Source organism: Littorina saxatilis, linkage group LG2, assembly GCF_037325665.1.
Source record: "Littorina saxatilis isolate snail1 linkage group LG2, US_GU_Lsax_2.0, whole genome shotgun sequence".
Classification (NCBI taxonomy): domain Eukaryota; kingdom Metazoa; phylum Mollusca; class Gastropoda; order Littorinimorpha; family Littorinidae; genus Littorina; species Littorina saxatilis.
In genome coordinates, this window is record NC_090246.1 from 15483919 (window position 1) to 15507727 (window position 23809).

Genomic DNA, 23809 nt, shown 5'->3' on the forward strand with positions numbered 1-23809 from the left:
CAGCGTCGTCGTATCTCTCATGGAGGTCATGGACAGGGCTGTCAGGACCGCTGATGACGTCAGGATTAGTTTCGTCATATTCAAGGTACTCTTTGCTCTTGAGAGCTTGGGTTTTGCCAAGGTAAAACGATATAGTGTTTTTGAGGATATGTTGAATCTTGTTGACCTCACGGTGGTTGATGACATATACGATTCATATTTGATTGGTTTTGGGATGTTTTTATTTGTATTTTTAGGACATAGGCTACCAAATTGCAAACGAATGTCTTGAGTTAGATAATAAAGAGCTATTGTATTGTTTTGTTTTGTATTGTATTGTATTGTATTGTATTGTATTGTATTGTATCAGGGCTCCCCACGGACGCCCGTCCTAGAGGGTCCCGGAACCCCCATCTTTGATGTTTAGAGGGTCCAAGGACCCCCCTACGCGGAGTTTTAGAGGGTCCGAAGAGTCCATGGTCCATAAACTACCTGTGGTCATAATGCATTGTTATCGCATTGTTATCGCGAAGAGTGTGATATGAATGGTCTTTTTCATCAGAATATTTGAAGTTGACAATTTAACTTAACCTTGTTAAATGGAACACACACTCACTTTTACATATCGTTCCGGCGTGAAAATGGCATTTGTGCTTGCACTATACTTGACGGACGACTACAGTCTGAAGAGTACCAACGGTACGCACGATAGCGGAAATTGAGTGCGTCCCGGGACCCTCTCTTTATACGTTTAGTGCGTCCCGGGACCCCCTCAATGAATTTCTTGTACGCGATTTTGGCTTCTAGTGCGTATAGGACGCAGGGACGCGCACTTTGGGGGAACCCTGACTGTATTGTATTGTATTGTATTGTATTGTATTGTATTGTGTTGTGTTGTAATGTATTGCTTTACGTTGAAAAAACAAACATGTTCGCACATATAAGGGAAGGGGGGGGGGCTGATATTGGAAATGTCCGCTCTTCTAACAAACAGCAATTCCTGTTTTCATACTGGAAGCACCAGGCGCGAACACTATATTTATTTGCTTTGATTTTTGTCTCTCGCTAATAGCTTAAACCTGGTCGCGAACCCGAGGGTCCCCTGAACGCTGACAACTACTACGAGTACACGCCACAACTGGTGGAGACACAGGGGGGAAGGCATGGCTGGCCTTACCGCGAGCTCGCCGTCCATTACAACCTTGACCCCGGAACTTACGTCATCGTGCCTAACACGTCACAGTCCAACATGGAGGCCGAGTTCTACCTTCGTGTCTTCTCTGAAGTTGCCTCCTCTGCCAAGTAAGTACAAGGGGTGGACGAGAATACGTGTATGTGTATTTCGGTTCGTGCCTTTGGTGGGTTTGTGTTATGTTTTGGCAAGTGTTAAGAAATGTTCACTTCTGTCGTGTAAGAAGTGGAGTAGATGAACATACGTGTATTTGTGTCCGTGTTTTATTGTTGTGTTTTTTCTTCCGGCTAGTGTTAACATTTTCGCTTCTCCCGTGCGAGTGGTGAAGTAGATGTAAGTACGTGTATATTTGTATTTCGTCTTTTTGTGTGTGCTGACATTCCAATTCCTGTCGGGCAAGGGAAGTAACCCCTCCCCCCACCTCCACCCGATTTCAGACTTCTCCACTTTGAAAGCAATACTTTACCAACAAATATGATGTATTTTAATCTCCTTGTGAGAAAGGTTAATGATTCCTATTTTCCAGCAAGGTTTCAGTGCTGGGCACACGTTCATTGTCAGAACTGCTGAACACATCAAAGTGTTTAAACAAATGTATTTTGTTTTACTATAAACGATGTAAGAATCAATAATTATGTGTGTGCAGGCCTCTGACCGATTCTGTTGGGCCTACAGAGGTAAGTGTGTTCTTTCTTTTTAAAAGGACACGCACATTTTTTTTCTACATAGACTTCCTGTACACCCCACCAAAAAAAAAAAAAGAAAAAAAAAAATAAATAAACAAACAAACAAAAACTAGTTTATAGAATACAACTGCAGCAGCAACAACAACTACAAGAACATCTTCAGCGGGAACTACCACCACCACAACAACAACAACAACAACAACAACAACACTTGGAATTCGCCAACCAATGACACAGTTTTAAACGCATTTTAATTAAATCACATTAAATGTGCGTACAGTATCAAATTCTCATCGCCGTTACTCGGACTGCTGCGTCAGCAAAACTCAGCGAAGCATAAAATCGCAGTAAACGAACTTGAACCTGCGATCCCTGAAAAAATATAAGGAGGATGTGTGAGACAGGAAGAGAAGAACAGAGTCTGGTGACTACACAGTGCGTGTACAATCCTGTCTCTCACAACAACTAATAGTGCATAGGGAGATGAGAAGCATGCGTAGTGGTAGTGGTCTCATTTAAAATCTGCAATACTGATTTATCAGGTGGGATCGACTGGAAATCATCAAAGAAAGAAATTCCCCCCTCCCTCTCTCTCTCTCTCTCTCTCTCTCTCTCTCTCTCTCTCTCTCTCTCTCTCTCTCTCTCTCTCCCCCCCCCCCCCCCGCCCCTTTCCTTCGATTTTATTCCAGGTGCGCGCGAGTTCGTGTGTGTGTGTGTGCGTGTGTGTGTGTGTGTGTGTGCGTGCGTGCGTGCGTGCGAGCATGCGGGTGTTTGTGTGTGTGTTTGTGTGCGTGCGTGCGTGCGTGCGGGCGCGCGTGTGTGTGTTTGAAATGTGTACATTGAGATAGTGATAGAAAGACAGAGAGAGAAGGAGAGACAGAGTGATAGACATAGAGAGAGAAACAGAAACAGACACAGACAACAGACCGAAGGAGAGACAGGCAATGACAAGCAATTAGAGAGAGAGTTCTCACTCGTAGGCGTTTTCATGGTAGCTAGCCATGCCAATGAGGACTTTGGTGTCGGGGACAGTGAAATCCAGGTCTCCGTCCCACGCGTTTTGCCAATCAGTGATGTTACAGTCCTTGGTCAGGGCCCCTGGAAAAATGGAAAAACATATAACATGTATAGAAAACACTGATATAATATAGAACCCGAGGATGGCTATAGTCCAAAAAGCGCTTTCTGTGTGCTGAATCTAGTGATGAACACAGCTCGCAGTCTGTATCAGCATGCTAAATAGACGAATTCCGGAAATTACTGGTTTTTTACACCCCCGGTATAGGGGTGTGTATAGGATTCGGTCGATGTGTTTGTTTGTTTGTGTGCGCATATAGATCTCAAGAATGAACGGACCGATCGTCACCAAACTTGGTGAACAGGTTCTATACATTCCTGAGACGGTCCTTACAAAAATTGGGACCAGTCAAACACACGGTTAGGGAGTTATTGGTGGATTAAGATTCTACAAGGACTTATAGAGGCACATATTAATGGTCAAAGGGAAATAACCTTCTCAGTTGATGGCAGTGAGAATGGTTATTTCCCTTTGACCAACGGGGGTGTTTTTCCTACCTCGGAGGAATTTCTTGTTTTTTAATGGGTTGTGGAAGCGTGGTTTTCCCTTGTTTTCCCTTGCGTTTCCATGGAAACACTGGCGCAAGATACACGTGAAATTGTAGGCTTGCCACAGTGTTGTTATGGAAACAAGAAAAAGCAACTCTTCGACAACCCACAGAGTTATTCCCGAACATCGTCTTCTGTCTCGCAACTTATTGATAAACAAGCGCACAGTGCTTTTGTAGGTTTGTTTACAACAGTTCTTGGCAGCTCAAGTATTTATGTGTAGCTGTCGTTTTACAGAAAAGGCAAAAAACGTTAGCAAGACGAACTGTATAATTTCTAATGAAATAGAACAAGACTTACCTGGTATAAAGCAACACTGGTACTTAAAGCGTCTGTCTTCGTGCTTGTCGCTATGGATACTGGAGAAGCCGGTGATGAATCCGTTCTGCTCACACTGGAACGGGGCCACCTCGTCGTAGTCGTTCACAGGGGCTGTTACAATACACAAGTTAACATGACATAGAGATTCGTGCAAGTGTTCACAGTTTCACAGGTAAACATGACTCAGAGATTTTATTTGTTATATCTTATTGTCTTGGGGAATTCTAAGGAAATGCAGGCCGATATTCCTGGCGGTAGTGTGCAGCGACAGAATCCATCGTTTTTCTTATCCAATTTGTGTTCAGTTTGAACCAGAAAATGTATGTCCTAAATCGGTATATGAAGGGAGACTGAAGGTTTCACCATTGATGTCTCATTTAGATCGCTAATTTACAGATACTGAGAGGCAAAACAAAAAAAGAGAAGAAAAAAAGTAAAACAATAAAGAAAAAGTTCCTGTTGGGTAAAACACCAGGACAAGACAGGTGGATGAAAGATACAGAGACAACTCAATCGACCAATAAACTCCAGAGATCTAAGTGCGGACAGAAGTAAAGACAAATAATTATATCAACACACAGACAGCTCGTGAAACTTAGGTAGGGGACCCGGAACCCAGGACCTGCCCTCCCCCCCTCCCCCGACACAGAAAAACTCACCGCTCCACTGGCATTGAGAAATGTCGCCTTCAACCGGAAGTGGACTGCACTGACACTTCCAGCGCCTGTCCTCCGCCTGGTTGCTGTGCTGGCTGCTGATGTGGGACACGAACTCGCCATCGTCACACTGGAACAGCGCGGGCTGGTCGTAGTCGTTGAGCCAGGCGTGGAGCGCTGGTAGGAGGGAGATGATGTAGGCTGTCAGGACTGAGCTGGGCAGGTACCGCTGTGGAGGCATTACCATACCGACATACGGCGAGTTAAGGCATTATCATACCGACATACGGGGAGTTAGGGTTCTCAACCAAAGATGTGTATACTAGGATATCGAGATAAAATAGGATGTAGGCTGTCACCACTGAGCTTGGCCGGTATCGCTGTAGAGGCGCAGATTATACGGCGAGTTAGAGTTCTCATTCAAAGATGTGAACTGGGACATTGAGAAAAAATAGGATGTAGGCTGTCAGGTCTGAGCTAGGCCGGTACCGACGTAGAGGCGTATATTGTAGGGAAGTTATAGTTCTGAGACAAATATGCGTACTATGATGACATGGAGAGATAATAAGTAGAGGCATGGATTACAGTATTGTTCCCCGACTCGGAGGTAAATAGGCCAGTTTGGCCTGCATTGAAAATATTTATAGGCCTAAAAGCCCTGGCTACAGTAACGTTGTTCTGTCAGAAGACCTAGCTCCTACATGTCAAAACTATTGCCGGGACGGTCGACCGGTCAGGGGTATGAACATAATGCGCCAGATGTAAAAATTCAGTTTACGTCTCTTCCTTTCGTCAGTGCCTGACAGATTGATGTACACACAGACACAGCACAATGTATTTCGCCACAAAAACAGACAAGCAAGGTATCACGTTCAAAAACTGGTGAGGTTGTAACAATTTGTTGAAAAATAATGTTTTACATTGTAATTTGTTAAGATTTAATTTGAAAAAATTTTTTGGTCACCAACCTGTACTTATTACATCTCAGTATTCTTAATATCCCTGTGACAGATTAACTGACGAGTATGTGCAAGGACAGTCCGACAGACGCGTAGACAGACACACACGCACACAGACTTGCTTACTTACCATTCTTGGAATTGTTTTGTCAGCGACACAGAGTACACCCTGCCTTGTGTATGTTCAGTTTGATAACACGTTGCTATCACACTGTGAAATCTTACAAAAGTAGATTTTATCGAGGGTTCATGACTATGTACCCAAACGTAGCGGTATCTTTTGTTTTTCAATATTTTCAATTGTCATTTCGTTTTTCAAAAGTAGAACTGACCTATCATTGTTTTATTTTTACATGTCGTAGACTTATTTTGATCTTTGGTTATCAAAACTCTATTACTAAGACACATTCATTGACACTGTCGTCCGGTAGTTGAAATAAAGCACATCCGAATGAACGCATTACATCTTAGGATTTCCTGGTTGAAGTGTCAATATTGAACGCAAAGCCGCCCATCGAAGTCCCGGCTTGCTTGCACTTAAAAAGTATTTCCTCGAAACTGTGTTGTGTTTAGCGAGGATGCACACTGCGTTCGTTCGTTTGAAGTGTGGTTATACTGCTGACTTAGGTCAATAAGTACAACAGTCTGTCTTACTTTTTGTGTGTGCGTGTTAGTGTGTGTGTGCGTTAGTGTTAGTGTTAGTGTTCGTGTGTGTGTGTGTGTGTGTGTGTGTGTGTGTGTGTGTGTGTGTGTGTGTGTGTGTGTGTGTGTATGTGTGAGTGTGCGTGCGTGCCAGCGTGCGTGTGTGCGTGCGTGCGTGCGTGCGTGAACGAGTGTGTGTTTGTATGTGTGTGAGTGTGTGTGTGTGTGTGTGTGTGTGTGTGTGTGTGTGTGTGTGTGTGTGCTTGCGTGCCAGCGTGCGTGTGTGCGTGCGTGCATGCGTGCGTGAACGAGTGTGTGTGTGTATGTATGTGTGTGTGTGTGTGTGTGTGTGTGTGTGTGTGTGTGTGTGTGTGTGTGTGTGAACACCTGAATGTGTATCTTTGTGTCCGAGCATGTGCGTGTCTACATGTCTGTGCGAGTGCGTGCTTGTGTTTGCCTGTGTGTCTGAACGCTTTTCCCTATGTTCAGGAGATCGAGGTGGTACCGGAGGACCTGATAGAGAGTCTGTTCCACAAACAGAAGACGTTTGAAGGCAGAGTTGACGCCTTTGGACTGCAGAGAATTCTGGAACAAGCCAAGACTGAAGGTAGCTTGCTTTTCAGTAAATTCAAGAAGGGTTTGATTTTGATTTTGATCTTCTTGTTAATAAAGAGAAGGTGAGAGAACCGGAAGTATTTCAGTGCATTCGATTGACTGAATGATTAATCACGCTTCTGTGTTCTTGTTTCGTTGAGGTCAAACACATTTATTCCGAACTCAAGTTACATTAATATGGCATCTTAAAAGTCAAACTCGATGTTTCTGTTTACCGTTAAAATTGTTATTGAAGAGTCATTTTACCAATATTACGTATTGTAGTCTTTGTGCTTTTGCTTTTAAAGATAATTAGACATGTTCACACTATTTCTTTTAAACGCAGTATACTTTTTGACAATTACTTGTTGTTTCAGTACAATCGTTCTGAGTAATCATACTTTGTAACTTATTGATTTAGTGTGTGTGTGTGTGTGTGTGTGTGTGTGTGTGTGTGTGTGTGTGTGTGTGTGTGTGTGTGTGTGTGTGTGTGTGTGTGTGTGTGTGTGGTTTAAACAGTGTTTATTCAACAATTCATAGGTATTTGAACATGATACATGTTAAGGATCAACAACAAGCTCAAGCTTATGGTGATTGTTTTTTGTTGTCACACATTTTGGTACTTAATGATTGCTGTTTAATATTTTTTAGTGATTGCTGTTTGGGCGCATATGTTAAGATTAATACTACTTTGAAAGTTGTTAATGTTTATTTTCAATTTTTATTTATTATTATTATTTTTATCTCAGTTGCATGCAGGCTGCTTCAACCCTTACTTTTTTGCCTCTTCAGTTGTTACTGGTTGTTTCATTAAATACATTCAGAGACATTATTATTGGTAAGTTATTGTTTTTTCCCCCTGGCAGTACATTAACAGCTATTGTGTTTTCAGCGTAGCAATAGGGTCCGATATTTTGACGAGACAAGTATAATGCCGACGAGTCGAAGACAAGTCGCATTATACTTGTTCGAGTCTAAATATCGGACCCAATTGCTATACGCTGAAAATACAATAGCGATTATAAAGCTGTTCTGACCTTTATTTGTTGTTCCAAACTTACAAAATGACAGTTTTTGCGTCGATGCGTTGATCTCAAGTTTTGATAGCAGACGCCGTTTCTTATGCGCATTAGTTTTGCGCAGGCGCCACACTGACTTTGGAAAAAAACTCGATTTGACAACACAGCTGTTAAAGAGCTTTTTATTAGTTCATTCGTATACAACAAAAAGAAGTTTGAGTTTTTTTTATTTTGAACAAGACTACTTATGAAGAAGACCAAAACACAACATCAACGGAAAACTAGAAACAACTGAAGAACTAGGATGCAACAAGGGGAGGAAAAGAGAACAGCTAATCCGTACAAAGCGAGCAGACGGCAGCGACGTTTTCAGTTTGGGTGAATGGCATTTATACTTGTCTCGTCATGAAGCGAATTTTTCAACCTCAGTTATAAACGACTACATGAATGTTAGTGCCCTGGGTTGTACATCAATACTTCAGAGGGGAAGTGGGGTATTTAGTGTGGAGTTACGAGATAAGAAAAGCCGAATGCGAAAGTTTGTGTCAGTCGGCAACTGTGAACTAAGCTCACAGGCACACAAAAACGGCTGTTCCGTTTTACTCCCCTGTTTGTACTACATCTTTCGACTTTGGGCATTTTGTGGTGTTTAGGGACAGAAAATAATAGGTTTAGTCCTGTTTCATCGGGAAGTTAGCAGAAAAGGGTATGCTATCGACATTATTTTGTAAAGCTGAAAAACATTCCCGAGAAGAATTTCAAGTTGTCAGTGTATGCTGTTGTCGATCAGTGAAACATCGTGTGGTACAGATGGGTAAACCGGAACCATGCGTCTTTGTTATTGACAATATGCTTTTGGATATTGGCAAAAATGGCCGACTTCTGTAGCATTATGCTTTGATGATCGGAAGAGACCATCCCATCACAGCCCCCGAATTCCCCCACGTGTCCATCAGAATAGCTATATACGTTCATTACTTTGCTTTGTGTTGCAGAATACGGCCGGTCGGACGGATACTCGCTGGAGACATGTCGCAGCTTTGTGTCCCTCTTGGATGTATCCTCTGTAATCAGTAACAGTAATTAACATGGGTAGATTAAGAAAAAGAGCAGAAATAGGGAGAAAAAGTTGGATCACAGCACAAAAAATAGTGTTTAACTTTTATCATATAACCCCATTCCTGTCCTTAAGAGGTCAAACATATGTATGCCTGTAGGACATTGATATATCCTGAAGAAGAAATAGTGTTTAACAAAAAATTCTCATCAACTCTTTAGCATAACCAGGGTTTGTAGGCCTTTAATTAAAAGTTTAGTTGTGTGTAGTTGGCTGATTTTTGTTACATTTGCACTTAATATGACCATGAAAAGATTAGAAAAGGCCCACTTTATTTAAAATTGAAGATGAACTTGATGTAGTTTACTTTTGAGTTCGAACGAAATGTAATGTGCAAGTTAGTATCCACGGAAGAACTTTTAGACAAGTTTCTCTTTTTTCCAAAAAGATTGATATATGCTATTCAACATCTAACGTTATTTTAAGTGAACCAATATCTCACATATTATTTAATGTAATTCAATATGAAACATGTTGTTTTATTTCGAGCAATATGTGCGTGCTTGTGAACGTTAACAAAAGTTGAACAAATGGACAATTTGAACCCTTACATAGCGCACCAGACTGACATTGTAACAGGCGGGCTGACGCTAGACAAGGTGAAGACGGTGTGGAAATACGTTCAGAGCTGGACGGTGAGTACTCTACCTCAGTTGAATGTGCATGGAGTTTGTTTTGCTTAGGTTTGTCACAAATTGTACTTTCTGTCTGTGTGTCTGTCCCGTCTGCCCGCCTGTTTTTCTGTCAGAGCGTGTATGTCTTTGCGTTTGTCTACCTGCCAGCGTGTCTGCGTGTCTGTTTGTCTGTCTGTCTGTCTGCATGTCTGCCTGACAGTTGGTCTGTCTGCCTACCTGTGTGTCTGTATCCTATCTGAGGGGAAGCGTGTGTAGCGTGTGTGCTGCCTGCTTTTTTGTCTGTCTGTTTGTCTATCTGTCTGCCTACCTGTGTGTCTGTATCATACCTGCGAGGAAGCAGCACAGTCTGTAGCGAGTGTGCAACGTAGAAAAATTTACAGGTTGGGAGATTTGGCTTCGGCAACCGTTCGGAAGATTAGACTTTGCTTGATAACTTTGTTTCCTGATGAAGATTTTATAATCGAAATTTCGTAGTATTGTGCTGTCCTTGTATCGGTGAGTACAGAATTCTTGTGTTTTTCAACTTTTTTTTTTAATAACTTTCTATATTCAGTTCCAGGTTTTAAATGACTGCGTCCATTTTAAAAGCGAGAACAATACAATTCAGAGATAATTCACAGTACCATTAACCATAATGTTTTGTCTTTTCTGTTGTGTATCTTATTTGTCCACGTTCATGACCGATAGGTTGAAATTCTCTTAAATGTTTCGTATTGTCTATTAGACCCAGAAAAAAAAGCAGTGCATCGGTTTCTTCCCGACCTTAGAAAAAAAGAGACAAAACTCGATTTTGCAGACTTGAAAAAGGAGGCTACTCTTCTGCGACACCCAGGGGACACATCTCGCACGAGTTCCGGCCAATAAGAACAAACATCCGCCTAAGATGGACCCTACCTCTAAAACCTAATCTCTTTAAATTGATGGTCAATTCAGTTCAGTTTACTTCAACCCTGTTCGGTTCGGGTCATCTAAGATCAATTAAGTTCAGCACAGGGAAGTACAATTCAGCTTGCTTCATCTTCCTTCAGATAAGTTTAGTTCAGTTGGGTTCAGTTAGTTAGTTAGTTAGTTAGTTGTTGCTTTTTGGGTCCAGCGGACCATATAGGCCAAACCAGGACCCCTGGGTTCAGTTGAGTTCAGTTGAGTGCAGTTGAGTTCAGTTGATTTAAGTTGAGTTCAGCTGAGGTCAGTTGAATTAAGTTGAGTTAAGTTGAGTTCAGTTCGTGTCTTTGACTGTTTAGATGAAAGAGTGGACAAAGAACCCAAGGCAACTATCATATTCCTGTGCCTTCTGTTTTCAGAGACAGTTCCGAAGTGCTGACGTCACCCAGGACAACCGAGTGAACGCCTTTGAGCTGAAGGAGCTGTACAAGAAAACAGGTAAGCCTACCCAGAAAGCGACATTGATACCACAATTACCAGGATTGTAAATGACTGGTGATAGATAATTGTAGTCGTTTAAACCACCATTGAACATTGAGACGGAGACGAAAAAAACCCTCACAAACTTAACAACAACCTCCATGACTGCAAACTGCTGTGCAAGAAAGAGAACCGTTAGTTTATAACATGTTACCGTTCTAAGCTACTGAATTGTTTCTCGGGATTTTCACCACTTGAACTACGATGCAGTGCATTCGTGCGTGCGTGTGATTGTGCTCGTGTTATCTTGTGTTATGTGCGTCAGTGTGTGTTTTGCATGAGTTCGGTTGTGTTTGCGCGACGGCCTACCTGTATGTGTGTCTATGCAACCATGCACATGTCAGCTCGCTCTTAGCATGTCCGTTTGTGTGTGTGTGTGTTTAGGGTTCAGGTTGGACACAGGCACACTACAGCGCATCGTGCGGAGATACGGAGGTCACGACGGCCTGCTGCACGAGGACGACTTCCTGCAGAGCTTCTGTCGTCTCATGACGCTCTACTGTAAGTCAACCTTTACTGTATTATCCCATTCCTGAGCTTCTGTCGTCTCATGACGCTCTACTGTAAGTCAACCTTTACTGTATTATCCCATTCCTGAGCTTCTGCTGTCTCATGACTCTCTACCGTAAGTAAACTTTTACTGTATTATCCCATTCCTGAGCTTCTGCCGTCTCATGACTCTCTACCGTAAGTCAACTTTTACTGTATCATCCCATTGCTGAGCTTCTGCCGTCTCATGATGCTCTACCGTAAGTCAATCATTTTGGTATTATTCCATTGCTGAGCTTCTGCCGTCTCATAACGCTCTACCGTAAGTCAACCTTTACTGTATTATCTTATTGCTGAGCTTCTGCCGTCTCATGACTCTCTACCGTAAGTCAAACTTTACTGTATTATCCCATTTCTGAGCTTCTGCCGTCTCATGACTCTCTACCGTAAGTCAACTTTACTGTATTATCTTATTGCTGAGCTTCTGCCGTCTCATGACGCTCTACCGTAAGTCAACCTTTACTGTATGATTCCATTGCTGGTAAAAACGGGTCGCTTCCTCTCAGTGGAAAGCTAGCAGAAACAAGAGTCACAATATCCAGGTGTGTGCGTGTTTTGGTTTAATCAGCCACCTGAACTTATGACAGAAGGGCCGAGGTCTTTAACGCGTCACTCTGGTGACACAACACAACACAGCACAAGAGCAACGCAACGTAACGCAACACAACGCAACACCATAACGCAACGCAACGCCACGCAACACAACGCAACAATTCAATTCATGGGGAATTGTTCTCTCTCAAAAATATGCTTTATTTGTCTTGTACCCGAGAGCTGCAATTACTACAATGAATAAGGCAGCCACAAATTGCACTATCATTGTTAAAATACTTCACTTGGTCTGTTCAAGGAGCAGACGCAGATAACTAAATATGTGTAATGTTTTTCGCTTTCAGACATCTTCAAAAAGAAATCCGCCAGTGGGACAATCACACGAAACCTGAGCGAGGTAAATAACTTTCTGTATGTCTGTATGGTTGGTTTGCTGGTTGGTTGGCTGGCTGGTTGGTCGTCGGTCTGGCATGCTGACTAACGAGTTTGCTACATGTATCAGGATTGATGGCTAACTGACATTCTGTCAGTGTCCGGATAACTGTTTGGCTCTTTCTTTCTCTTCTTCTGTCTGTCTGTCTGTCTGTCTCCAGGGCGCGTATGCAAGACGGTACTGACTGACTGACTATAAGGGTTTAACGTCCTCTTAGACCAACTGGTCTATATTGGGACAAGGTATTGGTAATACGCTGAGGATATGGTGTGATACTTTGATTCGAACAAGCCCGCTGTGGCTGTCTTCTTCGACACACCAGCATTGGGTTTGTCTCGTCAAAGTATCGAAATACGATCATGATAATCAGAGACGAGAGATGATGCATGCGCGTCTTCGTGTTTTCCAAGCCCTGAGACTTTCGCTGTGAACGTGGGATCTTTTTCGTGCGAATGTGTGCACACGGGGGTGTTCGGACACCGAAGAGAGTCTGCACAAAGTTGACTCCGATAAATAAATCTCTCGCCGAACGTGGGGATCGAACCCACGCTGATAGCGACCAACTGGCTACAAAGCCAGCGCGCTACCAACTGAGCTACGTCCCCGCCCCCAAGACGGTACGACGGCATGTCCTACGACAAGCGCCCCGAAGTTTGATAGCTCTCTGTCCGACAACTTTTGTCGTACTGCCGAATTCACAGGCATCGGACAGCCTCCCCGATAGCTAGCGGGGGGATTCCCTTGTTTACGGTCGCTCTGCGCGTGCGCCTGACGCAGCAGCTGTGCCCTGTCAAGGCTGCGCTTGCTGTGGGTGGCTGACCGTGGCTGGCTCACCCCAAATCGGTGCCAGGCAAACATCTTGATAAGCACCAGACGCATGAAACCGCAACGCGAGTATCACTTGCGAGACAAGAGGCCAGGCGCCCATTCTGTTCGTAAACTGAATGTTGTCAGTTATCACATCCGTCAACAGTCAACTGCAAAATATCGTGCATGCGGAATATGAATTTGTGCATGTATCCCGTCCCCCAAAATTCAATGTCTTAGAATATGTATTCTTTCCCGGTAACTGCAAACTGATGGCCGCAATCTTGAAATCAAAGTTATCGTAACGACAACAGTGCTTATCGGTAGGGATAGGCACCTCTAACTTTATCGTAGGACAGTGCCTACGATAGGCGCTATCGGTTCTTCGTGAATTCCACGACAGGGGTTATCGGAAGTTTTCTGTTTCTCGTACCGACAAAACCACTGTCGGATTCTTCTTGAATATGGGCCCTGCTCAATGTCTTTCTCTCTTCTTCTCTCTGTCTCTGTCTATCACCTCTCCCTCTCTCTATCAAGCTCATTATCTGATCTGTGTGTGTGTGTGTGTGTGTGTGTCTGTGTGCGTGTGTGCGTGCGTGCGTGCGTGCGTGCGTGTGTGTGCATTTGTATCTTCTGTTTTTAAACACAGTAGACGATAGCTGACGACTGACATACTTTTATCTTGTCCTTGCAGTGGCTGTCAGACGCAATGTATCTTTGAGGCCTACCATTTGGTATCGGTATTCGCCGGATTACACGTTTGGCGTTGCAAGCGTGACAGTTTTCAAGGAAGATTGAATGGGCGACTGAACCGAGATGTGAGACACCAGCTTTTTTTTTATGAGACTTCACAGCGTTGTTGTGAATGATGAGAAACATTCCAATGAAGTTTGTGATGGTTTTATTTTATGAGACTTCACAGCGTTGTTGTGCATGATGAGAAACATTCCAATGAAGTTTGTGATGTTGTTTTGCGCAAATGTTTCTTTGTGTGTGTCTGCTTTCTTTAATATTTTACCGTTTTTGACACCAAGCCATCTTACTTCAAGGCTTGGAACCTGTGATTTGTTGACATCCTCGGGGATCGACATGACTGCGTCTTGCACTTTATAGATCTTTACTCTGTCTGGGTTGCTTCATAGTTATCATTTTTAATGGGGAGTTCTATCCATTTTAACTCGGCTTCTTTATCTATTTTTGCAATGAGAAACTATTTTAAAGACTGGCGAGTGTGTGTGTGTGTGTGTGTGTGTGTGTGTGTGTGTGTGTGTGTGTGTATGTATGTGTGCGTGGTTGTGTGTGTGGTTATGTGTGTGGTTATGTGTGTGTGTGTGTGTGTGTGTCACGAATGTGTGTGTACCCCCCGCGGGTTAGGGGGAGTCCCATATTGGTTGGGACGAGAAAGAATTTACCCGATGCTACCCAGCATGTCGTAAGAGGCGACTAACGGTTCTGTTTCTCCTTTTACCCTTGTTAAGTGTTTCTTGTATAGAATAGTCAATGTTTGTAAAGATTTTAGTCAAGCAGTATGTAAGAAATGTTAAGTCCTTTGTACTGGAAACTTGCATTCTCCCAGTAAGGTCATATATTGTACTACGTTGCAAGCCCCTGGAGCAATTTTTTGATTAGTGCTTTTGTGAACAAGAAACAATTAACAAGTGGCTCTATCCCATCTCCCCCCCTTTCCCCGTCGCGATATAACCTTGAATGGTTGAAAACGACGTTAAACACCAAATAAAGAAAGAAACGAAAGTGTGTGTGTGTGTGTGTGTGTGTGTGTGTGTGTGTGTGTGTGTGTGTGTGTGTGTGATAGAACTTGAAACAAATGAGCATTGTTGCTATTATTGTTGTCTTTTTGACATATTCATTCTACGAAACGTTCATTGATTTACATGTGTGTAAAGGATCACCGTGACCAAACTATGAATGACCAAACTATGAAGAATGTTTTTACTTTCTAACTTGCACATGTTTACATGCATGCTTTAAACACTTTTAAAGTATATTTTTACAATGTTTTGCTTGCTATCTCTTTGTACTGTTTGAATTTATACTTTTAGCAGAGCCTTTCTTTGCGCCTTCTGATTATGAGTCGAAATTGAATAAATTTGTTCTTTACTCCAGATTGTTTCAATCGTTTCTTCACGGAAAGAGAGAGAGAGAGAGAGAGAGAGAGAGAGAGAGAGAGAGAGAGAGAGAGAAAGAAAGAGAGAGAGAAAGAGAGAGAGTGAGACAGAGAGAGAGAGAGATGCCCCCCCCCCCCCCCCCCGACACAAACAGATTGAGAGACGGAGAGGGAGATTTGAACAAATCGACAACCCCCAAGTCGTATTCCTCAATCAGTTTATAAATGTTTCACTAAAAATGCACATTCTGCAGGGACATATACAATGGACCCTTTCCAGTATCGTTAAAACGTTTTCTGCGATTAAAAAGCCAATTCACAATCACGAGCTGACAAAACTTCGTCTGTTACGCTCAAATACTGAACTCATTCTCTCGTTCATAATTATCTGATTATGATTAAGTCGGTATAAAACTGTCTACAAACATGACAGCATAAAAAACCCTGCATGTATTTCACTTCAAAACGCATAGGTACTCTACACGATATTTACAAAGAAACAGAAAAAAACCACTCACAAATTGTCACGAGAAGCATCAATAACAAATGAGTGAGACATAATCTCTCCAACGATTATGGCCACATTCCGTGTCGTGAAAACGAACATGTGCGCGCGAGCCAAAACTGAACAGATCTAAGCAGGCTTATTACAAAGGATAAGAGGAGGATTGTTCTACTTGCCCACGAACCAAAATGTGCTGCCTAGCTGCTGTCCTGTGATGAGAGGGATTTTTTTCCGCGACACTTATGCCAACTTTGCTCAAGTACTTCAGCAACAAAAGAAAAAATATTGAATTATACACAGAATGCAACAACACTGTTAATGTTTGGGAGGTGTGCAAGGGTAAGGATGCTCTTGGTCAAACTAAGAGCCTGGATAAGTCCGTGTCGCAGTACATGATGTCTGACACAAGAAGAGCACCATTAAGAAGTGTAAAGGAACATATTGTATGTGTCCAATTGCTGACATAAACTGACACACTTTCTTGACCAACACAAAACTCAGAAAAATATTATCAGCTTTCAAAAACTGTCTTTTTAGTCCCTGAATCAAAGCGGCAACAAAACGTCATGAAAACAATTTCAAAACAATTTCAGTTCTAACAAGTAATAAGAGGCTTTGAAATAGTCAAAACAAAACACCAGTTGCTTCTGAAAAAAACATGTAGTACTTGTTCTATTCACCGGGAAGGTCTAGTGAACCATTCTAATCAAAAACAACATTCAACGGGCGTTTACGCTTTTCATTATCGAAATAAAGTGTTCTTCCTTCAGAGTCATACTGGGCAGCAATAAAGCGCAGACATCTTTATCCACACAGATGACTTATTACGAATAGGCACAAACACAGACACACTCTCGCACACACACACACACACACACACACACACACACACACACACACACACACACACACACACACACACACACACACAGACACTCTCGCACACACACACACACACACACACATACACACACACAAATACACACACACACACACACACATAAACACACACTACACACTACACTACACTACACTACACTACACACACACACACACACACACACACACACACACCAGACTGTGCAGACATATGTATACTCTTGTGGTTCGGGAGATAGAGTGGATGTCGAATAATTTCACCGCAAGTTGTGCTCAAAACAAGGCGAATTATGCTTTTCACGTTCAACCACCGATTTAAAGTCTATATATTCCATCTGCTGGATTTGCAACTCAAAGTGACCTTCATTTTCGTTTAAAGAAAATGATGCAGAGCACCATAAATCTCAGACATTTTTGAGGGATAAGAGCTCTCTTCCACTTAGACATATACCAAAAATCAGAAGCATGTTTGCTTTCTTTGCAGATCTTTGTGTGAGTGTGTGCCATGCGCCAGTCTGTGTGTGTGTGTGTGTGTGTGTGTGTGTGTGTCTGTGCGTGCCTGTGCGTGTGTTTGTGTGTGTGTGTGCCAGTCTGTGTGTGTGTGTGTGTGTGTGTGTGTCTGTGCGTGCCTGTGCGTGTGTTTGTGTGTGTGTGTGCGTGCCTGTGCGTGTGTTTGTGTGTGTGTCTGTGCGTGTTTGTGTGTGTGTGTGTGTGTGTGTGTGTCTGTGCGTGCCAGTGCGTGTGTTTGTGTTTGTGTGTGTGTGTGTGTGTGTGTGTGTGTGTACAAAACTGATTTCAGATCGAGATAGACAGATTTCAGTGCGGCATCAATTCAGAAAAATAATGCCAACCCGCACAGAAAGGCCGCTTGGTGCTGATTTGTTGGTGTGTAAACAAGGGGGAGGATGGCCCTATGCCAAGATAAACTCCTGGACGAGTCAATTGTGATTTTGGAGATGTCGATTTACACGTGAACGAAGGAACATTTAAAATGGTAATAGAAGATGCAAAGGCAAATCACACAGTTATCCCAAATTTAACTTTAACAAAAAAGATATAGCAGAAAAAAAAGTAGCCGCCATACGAAAGGGCTGATAAGAATGCTGGCAATTTCAGCAAAATACTCTACTTTGATAATATCATAGTATATTATACACAATCAACAGTCAATCGTTAAACACCGCAAACATCAAAACTGCTATCATTATCATCATCATCATCATCATCATCATCATCATCATCATCATCATCATCATCATCATCATCATCATCATCATCATCATCGTGCTGAAACTCCATCTCAATGTTGTTGTCCCTGACCACACTCAGCCTTTCAAATCAAATTGAGCAGTTTTTGAGAGGATGTCGACTGCGAACATTTCCCTGATACTGAATTAGTAGACACTCTAATTCAATCCGTAACGAAATCTACACCCCAGACATCCAAGTTTATCGAGACAGTGACATACCCGTCGAACAAACATGCCATCACAACTGGTCAAAGAAAAAAAATGAAACAAATATAGTATGCACAACATGATATGTAACAACAACAATGTCACATGATATGCAACAACTACAATGTCCATGAGAAAACAACTATTTTAAAGATACGGTATTTCTTGTGCACACCGTCGTATTCACTACCCGAGATATGTCCAGGCTTTTACATCGAATCTGTTTAACTTAATAACACATGCAAAACATAAACATTGGATTTCCCTTCTTTCAGGTATGTGATTTCCCTTCTTTCAAGTATGTGACTTCAGCCGACTAAAACTCATATTCAGGCGGCTTGGCCGTGACTTCAAAATCGTGCATCAAACATGAAAAACTAAAAGGAATTCTAACTAAAATGGATCAGTACATCACTGTTACTTGTAAGTTGTATTACATTTGACTCAGATCTCGACAGTCATTGCCCGCGGTCTCGGAGAACATTGACTGTCTCGATCTGTGTAAAACGTCATATTTTGGTCAAAAACACCAGTAACGCATAATGTATCCAATGAACATTTGGATTTCCCTTCTTTGAGCCATGTGACGTCAGAGTCCGACAAAAATTAATATTAAGGCGGTTAGCCGAGACTACAAAAGAGTTCATGTTTGTGTGCGTACAACCATAAAAAGTAAAAGGAATTAACTAAAGTCGATCGATACATAAATGCTATTTGTATTGTTGACCAAAATATGACATTTTACACAGATCTCGACAGTCATTGTTCAACAGAACACAGAACACTGACTGTCTCAGTCTGTGTAAAATGCCATATTTTGGCTAACAATACAAATAACGTATAATATCGTTGCAACATCCTGTGCTGAGTGGTAATCTTTGCTGAATTCACGTAGCAGATTGACATAGGTGTCAATTACGAATGCAATTCAACAAAGATGTCCACGGGAAGCAGCCAGGCTGTTGATTTTTGGCATGGATAAGGATAAGGATAAGGATTTTATATAGTCCATGAGGGTAACCTCACAGAAATTCGGGCTGCTTTCTCCCTGGGGAAAGCGAGCTGCCATACAGTATACGGCGCTACCCATTTTTTTTCCTGCATGCGTGTATTCATGTTTCCAAGCCCTGAGAGTTAATGCTGTGTGAGATGGAATTTTTTTTTGGAAATGTGTCTATCTTGAAGGAAGGGACATACCCCATGCTAAAGCCAGAACAGATCTGTGGTTGTTTACACGATGATGTACAACTGAAAGAATGCGTCTCTAAAACAGAATCTGATTATAAACAAATCTATAAGTTGTTATTGCTACAACCAGGGGTGGGCATTCAAAAAGCGCCGTTCAGAACGAGGTTTAGAATACATGTCACAAAAATGTTGGTTGAAACATCCTCTTCCCTGAGGACGAGTTCGTAGCTAACTGCTCACCATTCTGTCGCAAAAGCGGCTCCTATTGTCGACAAATGTGCTACTACTGCGATCAAAAATTGCTGTGGATTGTTGTTCGAAATGCTTGTTGCAAAGATGTTGCTTGCAACAGCAACTTCCAAAAGGCCCTTTAATAGTTTCATGACTTGCTGGTAAAATCGGTTCGTATCGTCGCAACAAAACTACAATTGCGACAAGTGCGACACGCCCATACCTCAGTATTGTAAGAACGTTTCAGGCGTACATAGCTTGAAGTTAACTTTTCTGTCACAAAATTGACGCGTGCTGTCGCAAACAAATGTAACGATTGTGACAAGTGCACGCCCCCCTGTACCACAGTACCTCAAGGACGTTTCATACGTTGATATATTGCTTGTGACGAGTCTGTCGCACAACACGCCAAATTTGCGACACATGCCCACCCCTTTACAACATCCTCTCAACATCTAAGAATGCATTTGTGCTAAAAGAGCTGCGCATGGATAAACTCTACCCCGACCTTCAGCTTCACATTCTAGTGATCTTCACATTCTAGTGACCTCAACATCGCCGTTCTGCGCATGTCCGTGGTTGGCCAAACCGTTGGAAGAGTTCGGCCTCGCCTTGATTTCACCGCCCGGCTTGACCTCTAGAGTGACCTCTACGACGTCCGACAGTTTCCTCTTGTCCAGTTCCTCCAGTCTGGCCAGTCGCTCCTCGTCTGTTTCCACGTCGTCGTATTTCTGTAATAACACAGTGAAGACAAATGCAAATGTACAACGTTCATTACTTTGTATAGCTCATTTAAGAGATCTTGTTATGCAGTAGGCCTACAGTGACACGGTTTGCCTGCAATCACGACTCGCTTGACCCCTTGTTTGTTTATTTGTTGCTTAACGTCCAGCCGACTACGCAGAGCCATATCAGGACAAGGAAGGGGGGGATGAAGGGGGCCACTTGTCAAGCGATTCCTGTTTACAAATGCACTAACCCATTACTTGTGTCCCAGCAGGCTTTAGTAAAACTAAATTAATACCTACTGGAAGATTACCAGTTTCCAGTATGTTAAAATAGGCTTAACCTATCTACTGCTGGACTTACATCAGAACACTAACAGATTAAACTATACATGAATCGCGAGACAAGCGGCAAGAGAAGAGATTTTTGGAAAAAATACAGGTGAATGAGCAAGAAGGCAGAAAAAAGAAAAGAATTCATGAAGAAAAAGAGAGCATGACAGGAAAAAGGAACCAAAAATCTACCTAACAGCAAACTAGAAAGCTCCTGCGGTTCCAAAAACAGGAGGGGCCTTTAATTTCATAACCGCAGTGCCCCACTGCGGGAGCTTGACCCCTGCCCTGAATAACACCATTTATGAAAAAGTAAAAAACAAAATCGATTAAATACTATGCACTAATCCTAAAGCCAGTAAAATATCCTCCACGAATCTGTTTTTCTTTTTGATTTACCTAATCTGGTTAACATTTTACGACAATTTGAAAATGATGAAAATCACTTGCAACAGTGGGCGCGAATGAGTTGCGTTTCTTTCGTCGGGGACGGTACTTGAACGTTCCCCTTTATTTCAAAAACTGTGCATTGTTTGCTCTGTATTCCTCTCAAAAACTGTGCATTGTTTGCTCTGTGTTCCTCTAAAAACTGTGCATTGTTTGCTCTGTATTCCTCTCAAAAACTGTGCATTGTTTGCTCTGTATTCCTCTCAAAAACTGTGCATTGTTTGCTCTGTGTTCCTCTAAAAACTGTGCATTGTTTGCTCTGTATTCCTCTCAAAAACAGTGTGCATTGTTTGCTCTGTATTCCTCTCAAAAACTGTGCTTTATTTGCTCTGTATTCCTCTCAAAATCTGTGCTTTATTTGCTCTGTATTCCTCTCAAAATCTGTGCTTTATTTGCTCTGTATTCCTCTCAAAATCTGTGCTTTATTTGCTCTGTATTCCTCTCAAAAACTGTGCATTGTTTGCTCTGTATTCCTCTCAAAATCGACTTCAGACGATATAAGCCTCATATTGATTGATTGATTGATTGATTGAGAGAGAGAGAGAGAGAGAGAGAGAGAGAGAGAGAGAGAGAGAGAGAGAGAGAGAGAGAGAGAGAGAGAGAGATAGAGAGTGAGACTGACAGACAGACAGACAAACAGACAGACAGACAGACAGACAGAGACAGAGATAACGTGACAGACATAATACATAAAACACGTCAAAGCAAAGACAAAATGGCTTACCCCTTCATGAACGACGCCGAAACGAAGAGGTTTCCTGCACTTCTCAGGCAAGAAGCAGAAGGGAGGCACGATGTCGAAAATAGGACAGATCAGTTTGGGGTTTATCGTTTCAGGTTTCGTGTAGCCTGCAAGATAAGAAGGAAACATGATTTATGTGGAAGTGTTCAAAAACAGCATCTGCCTTTTTCTCTTTTAGGTAAGCTCTCTCTCTCTCGCTTTTATTTCTCCCTCTCTCTCTTTTCTCCCTCTCTCTCTCTCATTCTAACTTTCTCTCCCTCTCTCGCTTGAACCACTCACTCTCGCTCGCTCTCTCCCTCTCTCTCTTTCTCTCTCTCATTCTAACTTTCTCTCCCTCTCTCCCTTGAACCACTCACTCACTCACTCTCTCTCTCTCTCTCTTACTCACTCATTCACTCAAGTCACACACACACACACACACACACACACACACACACTATACACAGTATACACACACACACACACACACACACACACACTAACACACTAACACACAATACACACACACACACACACACACACACACACACACACACACACACACACACACACACACACACACACACACACACAATCTTGATTTGTATGAAGTACAGGTAGGCTGTGTTGTACCTGTGGCCACGCTGACGATGAGACCGACAACGACACAAGTGAGGACAGCGTAGAACCCGATCCAGATGTACGACACCTCGAACATTGCAAAGATGTAGGGCCTGCAAATCATCAACAAATGCAAAATGAAAATCACAATTTTAGACCTATAGCTTTGTTTAACCTTTTCGCTGCCAGTAAATAATGCATGCAAAACACTACCTGTATTTGGCTAAATTGACAAGTTACAGTGTGCCCTTGATGTGTAAATGAATACACCACAAACGCATACATTGCTTTAAGGTACAGTAAGCCTCCCGTAAACCATCACAGATACTGTCATGCTTTTACACACAGTACAAACACCCTTTCATCTAAACACTCACCGCTTGAGAACATCCTAGGTGCCCTCCGTAAAGAGCGAGCAATTTTGAAAGAATTTATTGTTGCGTGGTTTATCCTGAGCCATCGTGAACCCGTGTGATCCAGTTTCCTTTTTATATTTAGTCAAGTTTTGACTAAATATTTTAACGTAGAGGGGGGAATCGAGACGAGGGTCGTGGTGTATGTGTGTGTGTGTGTGTGTGTGTGTGTGTGTGTGTGTGTGTGTCTGTCTGTCTGTGTGTGTGTGTAGAGCGATTCAGACTAAACTACTGGACCGATCTTTATGAAATTTGACATGAGAGTTCCTGGATATGAAATCCCCATACGTTTTTTTCATTTTTTCAATAAATGTCTTTGATGACGTCATATCCGGCTTTTCGTGAAAGTTGAGGCGGCACTGTCACGCTCTCATTTTTCAACCAAATTGGTTGAAATTTTGGTCAAGTAATCTTCGACGAAGCCCGGACTTCGGTATTGCATTTCAGCTTGGTGGCTTAAAAACTAATGAGTGAGTTTGGTCATTAAAAATCTGAAAATTGTAAAAAAAATATTTTTTTTATAAAACGATCCAAATTTACGTACATCTTATTCTTTATCATTTTCTGATTCCAAAAATATATAAATATGTTATATTTGGATTAAAAACAAGCTCTGAAAATTAAAAATATAAAAATTATTATCAAAATTAAATTGTCCAAATCAATTTAAAAACACCTTCATCTTATTCCCTGTCGGTTCCTGATTCCAAAAAACATATAGATATGATATGTTTGGATTAAAAACACGCTCAGAAAGTTAAAACGAAGAGAGGTACAGAAAAGCGTGGTATCCTTCTCAGCGCAAGTACTACCCCGCTCTTCTTGTCAATTTCACTGCCTTTGCCGTGCGCGGTGGACTGACGATGCTACGAGTATACGGTCTTGCTGCGTTGCATTGCGTTCAGTTTCATTCTGTGAGTTCGACAGCTACTTGACTAAATATTGTATTTTCGCCTTACGCGACTTGTTTTCACA

The 23809-nt window shown here is 42.2% G+C and overlaps 2 protein-coding genes across 4 annotated transcripts in view; one reads left to right on the top strand and one right to left on the bottom strand.

The window, feature by feature from the left end:
* The window catches only part of LOC138958313 (calpain-1 catalytic subunit-like), a 51102-nt gene extending 35790 nt beyond the window's left edge, over positions 1-15312 (top strand). Inside the window, exons 12-21 of one of the 2 annotated variants that reach the window (XR_011453370.1) lie at positions 1-85; positions 1052-1281; positions 1818-1848; positions 6551-6668; positions 8670-8731; positions 9355-9426; positions 10728-10806; positions 11233-11411; positions 12294-12346; positions 13884-15312. The exon at positions 1-85 is cut by the window's left edge and continues 61 nt beyond it. Coding sequence is in view for 1 of the 2 variants with exons in the window: in XM_070329423.1 (XP_070185524.1) it covers positions 1-85; positions 1052-1281; positions 1818-1848; positions 6551-6668; positions 8670-8731; positions 9355-9426; positions 10728-10806; positions 11233-11349; positions 12294-12346; positions 13884-13910 (874 nt within the window). In the remaining variant the exon portion in view is untranslated. The remainder of the gene's footprint in view (positions 86-1051; positions 1282-1817; positions 1849-6550; positions 6669-8669; positions 8732-9354; positions 9427-10727; positions 10807-11232; positions 11412-12293; positions 12347-13883) is intronic. The other variant, XM_070329423.1, reaches the window with a different exon arrangement.
* LOC138958311 (sodium-coupled monocarboxylate transporter 1-like) overlaps positions 2091-23809 on the bottom strand; it is an 82271-nt gene continuing 60552 nt past the window's right edge. Inside the window, exons 15-20 of one of the 2 annotated variants that reach the window (XM_070329421.1) lie at positions 22434-22534; positions 21804-21928; positions 4464-4689; positions 3784-3915; positions 2832-2955; positions 2091-2229 (exon numbers count right to left, since the gene is read on the bottom strand). In XM_070329421.1, the coding sequence (XP_070185522.1) occupies positions 2184-2229; positions 2832-2955; positions 3784-3915; positions 4464-4689; positions 21804-21928; positions 22434-22534 (754 nt within the window). In that variant the 3' untranslated portion in view covers positions 2091-2183. Of the gene's footprint in view, positions 2230-2831; positions 2956-3783; positions 3916-4463; positions 4690-15518; positions 20306-21803; positions 21929-22433; positions 22535-23809 lie in introns of those variants that run through there. The other variant, XM_070329422.1, reaches the window with a different exon arrangement.